The sequence below is a fragment of the Nuphar pumila genome, chromosome 4 (assembly GCF_984573655.1).
Source record: "Nuphar pumila chromosome 4, dmNupPumi1.hap1.1, whole genome shotgun sequence".
NCBI lineage: Eukaryota > Viridiplantae > Streptophyta > Magnoliopsida > Nymphaeales > Nymphaeaceae > Nuphar > Nuphar pumila.
The window spans coordinates 10526004-10536671 of NC_143252.1; the positions used below are offsets into that span (position 1 = coordinate 10526004).

Sequence of the window (10668 nt, forward strand, 5' to 3'; positions counted from 1 at the left end):
TATTTTTTCTCACATCTAACACCGTAGATGTGTTCTGTAGGTTTTGTTTAGTTGGAAGCGGCTTTTGGAACACCCAAAATCTAACCTATGTATGAGTCTGAATGAGGGCAGAAGGAAAAGTGATATGTCTAGTTTTCTCTATATATATATAAGTAATGCATTCCTTAGGCCTCTTTTCCCCTCATTAGGCTCATTAAAAAAATCATAGTTTTAAGTATTTTTTCTCGCATCTAATCATAGTTTTAAGTATTTTTTCTCACGTCTAACACCGTAGATGTGATATATAGGTTTTGTTTAGTGAGAATTAGCTTTTGGATCGCCGAAATCTAACCTATGTACATGTTTTTCCCATGATAAAAAAAATCAATGGCCATGAGGTACAAGTTTTTTTTGGCTCATAAAAACATGTATTTTCATAAAAAAAAATGATCCAAGAGTCGGTTGTCACTAAATCGATCATGCTAAACACATCTAACTTTTCAAATCTATCATAAAACACTTAAAACCTATAGGTCAGAATGTAATATGTTCAGTTCTTTTATATATATATATATATATATATATTGGATATCCTTTGCATTCAGTTGTCCGTATCGGAATATTAATTGGACGTGACTTGCTTTATTGAATCTGAACCCACTAATTGGATTCTGATTCGGTTCAGACATTGAATAAAATTTGATTCATTAACATATCTAGTAAGGGCGCTCTCTTTAAGTTGGTTCAAATCTTGAATAGTACTTGTGGGCCTGTGGCACAGGCATGGCTGCAAATTTAGGGTCAGAGTTTGTGCCCGGATCTTGCTTGATCCGAGTCTAAACCTGAATATTGTGCACTTGTTCCAAAAGTAGATCTGAATCCGAAAAAATCCATGATGTAAAACCACATCCAAAACATGATCCTTACACGTGAAAAATGCAACCAAATTGGATTTTAGACCCAAACCTAAATTACTGGCCTAAAATACTGATAAAATTCTATCTGAATCAGAAAAGGATCTGATTAAGCATATCCTAGTATAATCTTGATGCACATTTGGATTAGGGCCGGGGAACAAGCTGAGCCGCTCATGGTAGCTTGTTCAAACTCGTAAACTATGTCCAAGAAGAACACCATTTTGGTGGTGTGTCCCTAGTGACACAAGTGAACCCGTGGACATAGACACTGTCACTAGGGATGGCAGTGGACCGGGGTGGGGGCAGGGGACAAGGTCTCCACCCCTACTCTATTCCAAAATTTTGCCCTCCATCCCCGCATGGGTTTTGATTTTAACTTCCATCTCCAGTCCATTCTCCATTTTATGTCTTCCATTCTCGGTCTAAACGAGATGGGGCCGCAATTTCCCGATCCTTCCGCCATTTCGGCCTTCTGTTGTTAGAGGAAAGAAATGAGAGCTCGTGCAGTTCATTAGAGGAAGGAGAAGAGAGATTTGAGAAAGGGTTTTACATTATGGTTATATATATATATATATTACATTTTATAATATGAATAAAAGTATAATAATAATTTTATTAACAGAGATTGGGGACAGGACAAGATGGGGCGGGGCCAGGGCCTCATTTTCTTTTAAGTCTCCATCCTTAACTGGCACACACAAATAACATTTTAATAATATGTTAATGTTTTTTAATGTTTTAAGGTTTTATTTTAATAAAAATGCATTTTTAACATTAAAATATAAAAAAATTATTGATTAAAAAATTTGTGTCCTCGTGTCCAAATTTTCAGTTTTTTTTTAACTTGCAAGTCAAACCCGTGCCAAGCATCCTTGTGTCCATGTGTCATTGTAACATAGGTCATAAAATAGCCTCGACAAGCTGAATATGTATAAGCTTGTTAAGTAGTAAGAAATATATTTTAGATATATTTACATGTATTTTTTAATCTTATTTCTTTCGGCTAAAAAAACAGTGTATTTTTGCTATTAAACAAGCCCCCTTGAACTTGGCTCGTTTAACTCAAGCTGATTATGAACTTGAACTCAGCTTCCCTCGCCACAAGAATGAGCAACTTGAACACTTCAAGTTTGTATAGTAAAGCTAGTTGGGATCTTTCATTCTGAAAATAATATGATGGATTCAGATCTGATATACGATAGTATCTGATCCGTTTGCAGTCCCAACCACACGGCCACATCCGAATCGGACCAGGTGATCCAATGGGAAGCCAGGCGCAAGTGCATGATTGAGTCGATCACCTCACCTGCTCCCGTTATTCTACTACTTTGTGTGCATCATAGTGACAAAAGTTAAAATCGGCAAAATATCAGCAGCCAAAAACTCACGCTAAGTTCTTTTTTGAAAATCTTGCATATTTTTTTGCAAAATATTGGCAATAAAAAATTAAATTTTTATAAGAAAGTATACATAAAAAAGTATTTAAAAATAAAAACACGTTTTTTCATGATAAATAGCTGATACAAACATAAATATCGTGTTTAAAACGCGATATTTACGTTTTGAACGAAAAACTCGCGACTAATTACGTTTTTAACTTTCGGGTAAGTTCTCGCGAGATTTATCACTATGGTGTGAATCACCAAGTGACGTGTACTTTGAGTCACACGAGTCCATTGAAACGTGCGCATGATCTTGCGGTGCACCAAATTGCGCCATCTGATCAAAGCGGGGTCAATTAACCTGGCGTGAAAGTTAAGTTACTATAATACCCTTATATTGAGTATTTTCCTCCGTCTTTGTTTTTTTTAAAGGCAAGCTGGGGTTCGGAAGACCCCCCCCCCAGTCATTATGTAATCGTACCGCTGGTGTTTTGAACCTTCAACGTGCCACCACAAAGAGACGTACACTGACAGCTCCTACCAACCACTGGGAGCCCCCGTTGGTAAAGTGAAAAAAGAGGAAAAGTACAGAATTACTCTAAATGTTAAACAAATATGCCACAGAAACCAGCCCCTAATACTGTGTCATTTGACTTATTTAGTGAGGGCAAACCGGCAGAATATTCTACCCTCCCTCAGCGGCAAAGGGGCTTTACTTTGTCACCGTCTGGAACAGTCAACAAAAATTGTGATGTTATCGTCTGGTAAACATGGCGTTATTTAAATCTATATCGGAATAATACCGGTTAGATATCGGCACCCTCAAAAATTACTTTAAAAGTGGGATCTCTCCCTCTCAGGGATGACAGTGGACCCGGAGAGGTGAAAAGATCCGGTGCAATATGATTGCACAAATATTTGTGCATTAAGCATCTGATCACTTGGAGACAGGGCTTGTCAGGTGTGGGGCCCAAGGCCTGTTGGAAGGCAGTGAAGTGTAATGCATAATTTTTGTGCAATCATATTGCACTCGATTCGGATTCACTCCGAGAGAATGGGGATCCATCCGAATTTGGGGCGGAGATGGAAGACATGAAACAGAGAATAAAGGTGGGGTGAACTAACTCTTTTCCCACCCGACCCGATCAGCCCTGCCCCGAATTTTACTAATATGCTCTTAATATTTTATAAAATAATATTTAAATTCTTTTATGTAGACTCATTTTCTAACCTAAGTTTTACGACCTTTTTACTCTCTTCTTTGCTTCCTATATAGAGTCTAACTTAGTGGCGTAGGGATGAAAATGGATCAAAGAGGAACAGGATTCTTGAACCCGCTCTATTTGAGGCTAGGATGGAGGACATGAACCGAAGAATTAACTAAGGATGAAAGTGAAAATAGATGTGGAGGAGGGCAAAATTTTGAGACGGAGCGGGACGAAAAGCTTATCCCTGCACCCGCTCCGGTCCACTGCCATCTCTCTCTCAAGAAAAGAGAATAGAAGCTGGAGTAAATACTGTGAACCGGTTGGGTACTCAATCCATTAGGTGATATTTGAACCCACCTAAATAACAAATTTCAATGGAATCCACAATTTCATAATTTTTTTTTATTAAAAATAGATGTAAAATACTTGGGTTAGGTCGGGTACCCAACAAAAAAAAAGAGTCTGACTGGGTATTCGATAAAAATCATGGCCCAAACCCAGCCCGATATCTCTCGGGTTGGGTTCCAGTCGGCCCGAGTATTATTCAGGTGAACTTTTTTCATGACCACACCCGACAATTTGAGTTTCGGTCGGGTAGGGTACTGGAGACAAACCCGACCCGTCGACAGCGATATTTTCGTTTTGTAACGGACTAATATCGTTAACATAGAGATATTTTGCATTTATATATGGAAAATATCGCTAAAATATTGGCACTCCCTAAAATTAGGGCAAAATTGGAAACTCCCTCTCTCTAGAACTAGGGCAAAAGAAGAAAGGGACAAAGGAGAAGAGTTGAGGGCGGAGGAGGGTTGGTTTTTTCCCCTTTCGTCGATGTTGATGGGCGATTGAGAGTGTGTATGTGATAGATCCCTCTGTGGTTTCCTCCTCTTCTTCTTGCTCTCTCTGGGTTTGGTGGGATAGTTTTTTTTTCCTTTCTTTTTCTGGAAGGAGGGAGGATGGCCGGAAAATCGGCGGAGAAGGAGCTCCTGAGCCTGTTCGAAGATGCGAAGAAGGCGGCCGATCTCGCCGCCTCCGGAGGGGCGTCAGAGGATGCGGAGGAGGCGCGGTGCCTCGACGCGCTCTGCCTGCTCCGGGAGTTCCCCGTCACCATGTCGATCCTCATCTCCACCCAGGCAAGGCTCTTTCTTACTCCCCCCCACCCACCATCTTCCTCTTCTCGAAGTTTCTAGACTCTTTTTTTTGTGTGTAAAGAATGAGCAAGTATCGAAAATTCCGCTCCTCGCTTTTGTTCCGAGTTGATCGGCGAGGTTTGTTTTTGGATCTTCCACAAGATTCGAGATGATTCCGACCTTCTGTCCAGTGTTCTTGATCCTTTTTAGGGTTTTTCTTATCGTTTGACCTTCGTGTCAATGTTTAGAGTGGGAGAGATGGGATATTCTTGTGATTTCTCATTGTTTTGTAGTCGACACTGTTGGAATATTCCTCGTATTTTTATTCTTCTTACTCAATATGCGAAAAATAACTATTCTTTTGGTTGTTGTTTTGTTTGTTGGTTATGTAAGGTGATTCGATCGGTTGTTGTTCGATAGGATGTCCTTGGATGCTTATGAATTTCTGGGTAGGTTGGATAAATTGGAATTTTGTATCTGTGGAAATATCGTGATATCTCGATTTATCCGGCCTTTCTGGATAATGTGGTCAATCCAGATGCCATCCTTGGATGCGATGAATGCATGGTATTTGTTATGCCCAATTGTGATTTTGTCCGAATTCTTGTTATTCTATCACATCTTGGTAGAAATTGCAATGTGGACAGACGTTCGATGTGGCTTTACACCGGAAAAAATTCAGTTCTTATGTGGGATATTTGAACCAAAACTTTTCTGTTTTGTGGTGATTTGAAAGTGTAAATTTTTGTCAAATGTGTGCTCACTATCGTTCTTATTTGGACTTTTTATCCAAGCAACTTTGGTTCAAGGAATCGGAAGTGTACTCGATAGAATAAGCAATTTTGCATTGTTAACTATACAAAACATGGAATCACCATCCTTCAAAAGATGAAGAAAGGTCGTTTTGGTTGTCGGTTAAAATGCCTTTTTTACTAATTTTGTGGAATTTGGATGATGTGGACTTGGAGAAAATGTAAAATTGCTGGAATCTGCTTTCAGTTCCATGGATGGTCAGGCCATTATTTAATTTCTTCTAAAATTTCTACTTGTCTTTTCCTGTGGTCTTCTTGCGCCTTTCGTTATCTTATTCTCTCAAATGTTGAAATTAGACCTTGAGAGTTTTGGTTTTCCTTTTGATAGTCGAGCTAGGAGGTTGCCTCCTGTGGTATTTGAACCTGAGTCTCCTCAGCTACCCGTTAGCTTTACATAGGTATGTTTGCTGTCCACTGTATTTGAAGCAGGAATTTTCAGTTAATGTGAAGTATTGCTACCACGAAATCCATCACTTTCTTTTTCTTTAGATACATGTGAGGTGAATGCTATTTTATCTTTTTTAAGTAAACCTTAGTTCCCTTGGAGATACCCTTTTTCACGATCGTAAGTTATGTGGGAGAAAAGAGGTATGAAAATGTGGCAGATGTGGAAAATTGGATTCTTTATGGTGGGACTAATTGTATATGAGAACTAGAGCACTGCAAACTTCTCTTATTATAGCCTTAGCTTCCGTGGAAATAGCTTCGACATGGGCACCTATTTAAAGTTTGATTGCATCAAGAGGGAAATAGGAGTTGCGAAGGTTTACTTTCTTCCCTCCTCTGCATCTTTGGAATGCAGTGATTGGACATAGTAGTTTAATGAGCTCATTATGCAGGTTTTCACTACATATGCTTGAGACAAAGATGAAATGATGCTACTTAGTTGAATTTCCTTTTTTACTTTTTTGTTAGTGTTCCGCCACTGTCTCTAGATTTGATGCTCTAATTAAGTAGATATTTGTTTCTGCTGTTATCAGTAATTTTTTGTACCAAGAATTTGAGCACTTTCTTTCACTTTGTATGAATATTATTTCAGGACACTACAATATAGAGCCTAATTAGTTGTTCTTCAGTCTCAGCTTGAACAGAGCCTCTTGTTTTAACTGCATGTTTATGTATTTTTGTCTGGAGATAAGCATTTATTGCATACATCACGTATAGTTTTTGATGTTTGCTCTGTTACATTTGTTAGATTGTCTTCTGGTTGAAGGGGTATTAGCAATGTTTTGAAAAGCGCTGAGGCATAGCGAAGTGGTCCACCAAAAATGAAGCACTGCTTAAGCCTCAAGGCATAAAGTGTAAGCCTCAAAAAATATATTTTTGAAAACTTAAAAAAATCTAAAAATATAAATAAATAAAAGAAATGCTTTATCGATGAAGCAACAACCAATAAGAAATAGAAAACCAAAAAATGTGAACGTATCAACAAATAATGTGAATAGGAAGAGATAAAATACAAAGGCAAATAAAAAAAACTGATAGGCAATTTCATCTAATAAGAACTTAATAACAAAAATGCACATGGTTGATTTCAAATAGTTTGTTCATGAAGTAGCAGAATATGATGAAAAGAGGTCCATTGCATACATCATGAGCAACAAAATTATAGGGATAATATACTTATTAGACAAGCAAGCCAGGATTAATCATTCATCAGTCCACCTTGAACTGAATTTTGAGACTATACTATATAAGAAGAAAATTTTGATTTATCCAAGAGATCTGCTTGCTCAAATACCATATCGATCCAGTTTTTCTCCTGAATAACCCATAAAAATAGAATAACATTAAAGTCATGTCATTCAGACATCAAAGAAATTACTTAGCTTAATTAAGTTGTTGAATCATTTTTAGCGGCATTACCACTTGATGGGGCTAAGCCAACTGCAGTATATAAAATCTACAATTGAGTGCACACATAAAGGACTAAAAGTACATGGGATTTAATTTGTGATAATATAAAAAAAGGTAATAGGAATTAAGCATTCATCAGATAGAGAATAAACATCTAAAATTATGTCCATATGTGGAGTTGGGATCTAGTTCAAAATCAAAACAGAGAGAGAGAGAGAGAGAGAGAGAGAGAGAGAGACCTAAATCATCGGGGCCTCCCCTAATTTGGATCAAATGGGGGCTTTGACCCAGTCTCTCTGAGGCGCATGCCTCAGTCCTGAGGAGCGCCTGATAGCCTATGAGGTGCACACCTCATGGTATTTGTGCCTTTTCAGCGCACCTCAAGGCTCAAGGGCCCTCACCTTGTGGCAAGGCGTGCTTTTAACAACATTGGGTATTAGCATCATTCTTTTGATTGGAGAGGTTGCTGTTGTTCCATGAATTTATGGATTTTTTTTTAAAAAAAAAAAATTATTTTATAATTTCAGGTGGGAAAGCGGCTTCGCAGTCTGACTAAACATCCTAGGCCAAGGATCCAATCAAAAGCTTCAGATTTGATTGAGCAGTGGAAAAATTTAGTCATGGAGGAAACAGCCAAGAACAATAAGAAAAATAACAGCTCGGGAGATCAGAATTCAATGAAGGTTGATGTTAAGTCTGAAAAGGTAGAGGTTATGAAGGTGGAAAATAAGAAGGCTGAGAACATCACCATGAAGGCCGAGTCTGCAAAGTTTGAAAAGCTTCCAAAACTGGAAATTGTGAAGGCAGAGTCTGCAAAGTTTGAAAAGCTTCCAAAACCGGAAACTGTGAAGGCCGAGAAGTTGCAGCAGGCTGAACATGTCAAAGTTGAAAAAGTTGCCAAGGAAGAGAAAAAGCCAGTCAATAACAAGAAACCAGGCTCTTCTTCTATCGTCCCTCCTAAGCTTTCAGCCATGGTGAAATGCAATGATTCTGTGCGCGATAAGCTCCGTGAACTCCTTGCTGAGGCTTTCATGAAAGTTGCAAGCGAAGCTGATGAGGATATCATTCATGAAGTGAACACATGCGATCCTATTCGCATAGCTGTTACCGTGGAGTCTGTGATGTTTGAGAAGTTAGGTCGCTCCAATGGTGCCCAGAAGTTCAAGTATAGATCCATAATGTTCAACCTGAAGGATGCCAACAATCCGGATCTACGAAGAAAGGTTCTTCTTGGAGAAGTGAAGCCGGAAAAACTTATTACAATGACGCCGGAAGAAATGGCTAGTGATAAAAGGAAGCAAGAGAATAGACAGATCAAAGACAAAGCACTCTTTGAATGCGAGCGAGGGGGACCGGCAAAGGCGACGACAGATCAGTTCAAATGCGGACGGTGCGGACAGCGAAAGACAACCTACTATCAATTGCAAACTCGGAGTGCCGATGAGCCCATGACCACATTTGTAACATGTGTAAACTGCAACAATCACTGGAAATTTTGTTGATTTATTTATGATGAATTTTCAAGGCATTGTTAACAGACTGATGTTAGGTGAGTTTTTTTATTTTATTTTGTTGCATTCCAATTATGGTTGAACGCCTGACCCCTCTTTTACCTAGCTCTTTGTGATATCTATATTTACGTGAATCTCTTTATCAACATTTATCTTTCAATGTCTTTAACTCAGCAATGCATAATGGTCAGTCGCAAGAACCAAAATCTCATCACTTGGGATGAAGACCATTTTTTTGCCGGGTAATGGAAATGATGCAATGGAGTCAGCTGGAACTGACTATTTTTAGCACTGGATAGATATGCAGCTTCTGACTTCTATCAAGTGGATGTGTGGATAAAATTTATCTTAACGGTCAAGCTTTGTGGTACAGACCATTGAGCTAGACAATTGCCTCTATAACTGGCAGGTTAAACATCCAACATCTAGGCAAATTGGAAACAACACAAACAAGAAATTGGTAGATGGTTGGACAAAAGGGGTTACGAAGGGATGAGCTGACTGAGTCTTCTTAGGGTATTTGATTCTGCAGGACGCTACCATGTCACATTCACCCACGCAAACGTGGAAATCATGGACGGGCTGGACAGTGCATCCTGCGGACACCATTTTGCTGTCCCACACTGTTCTGCCCTCACCCATCAAACAGGGGAGGGCAGGACACATGGACACTTTTGAAAAAAAATGGTCTTGTCCAGGGCAGTATGCGGCGCGGCCAGGACACTGTTATTGTCCTTCCATGTCCGTGAATCAAACACCCCCTTAGGGATTTTCAGGAATACAGGTAGAAGGACAGACTGGTATTTGGCAACTACTTTCTGAATTTGTTCTCTTCAATCACCTCCATTTGAGGGTCAGTTGTTATCTGAAATAGAAGTGTAAAGAACCAGTAATCATTAGAAAACCTATGTTGAGTAATGAGTAAAACTCCATAGAAATTACATGTACATGCATTAAGCATGGAATGCTATAGATAAAGAGAATTATGGCAGCCATTAACTGTTGCTCAGCCGAAAACTGGATCATTTTGAAATCTGTCTGCCAAAACTGCATTTGGGAATAGTGATAGGATAACCAAGAACAGAACATGCAAATCTAGAATGCAGTATCATGTATGTTTAGACAGATCTATGCAGGCACTATATAGCCAAAAGAAGTGAAATATTGAGAAGAAGTTGCCAATTTCTCTTGTTGATACCTAATTTTATCTTGGAGAAATAACAGAGCTTTATTTGTGTGTAACACCGCTAAGTTCAAAGAAATCTACCTCAAAATGTTGGTCACAGGTCAATAGGTTCGGCATTAGATCATGAGAACTTTATTTGTTTAAGAGTAGGCCCCAGAACCTGTATTAAGTTCCATTGCTCAATTCAAGGCTGGCTAGGACAATCCAAATGGTGGCTCGATCACAAGGATCAACTGCAATGTACAACAACAACAACAACAACTACGCCTTCATCCCAAAACAATTGGGGTCGGCGATATGAACCAAAAAAGAAAATCATTTTGGGTCTTCCACATGAATCCTTCTCCTCCAATCATTTCTATCCAATGCCATGTCCTCGGTGAGGTTCAAAGCATTCATATCCTTTCCTATCATCTCCATCCAAGTCTTCCTAGGCCTACCCCGACCTCTTTTAACTAATATATTTTTTCATTTTTCTATCCTTCTAACTAGAGCATCATTAGGCCTTCGCCGAATATGTCTAAACCACCGTAAACGATTCTCTCTCATCTTATTTTCAATGGATGCAACGCGTACCTTCTTACGTATCTCCTCGTTCTGAATCTTATCTTTTATTGCATTTCCACACATCCATTTAAGCATATGCATCTCAGCTACACCCATTTTTTGAATATGATGTCTCT

General features: G+C 38.9%; 1 protein-coding gene across 1 annotated transcript; it reads left to right on the forward strand.

Moving 5' to 3' along the window:
* The first annotated feature begins 4327 nt into the window (after positions 1-4327).
* On the forward strand, positions 4328-8871 carry LOC149839341 (transcription elongation factor TFIIS-like). Its single transcript, XM_090002482.1, has 2 exons — positions 4328-4622; positions 7816-8871. Exons 1-2 carry the CDS (start codon positions 4446-4448, stop codon positions 8788-8790), a joined length of 1152 nt encoding a protein of 383 aa, XP_089858608.1. The 5' UTR covers positions 4328-4445; the 3' UTR covers positions 8791-8871.
* Positions 8872-10668: the final 1797 nt, after the last annotated feature.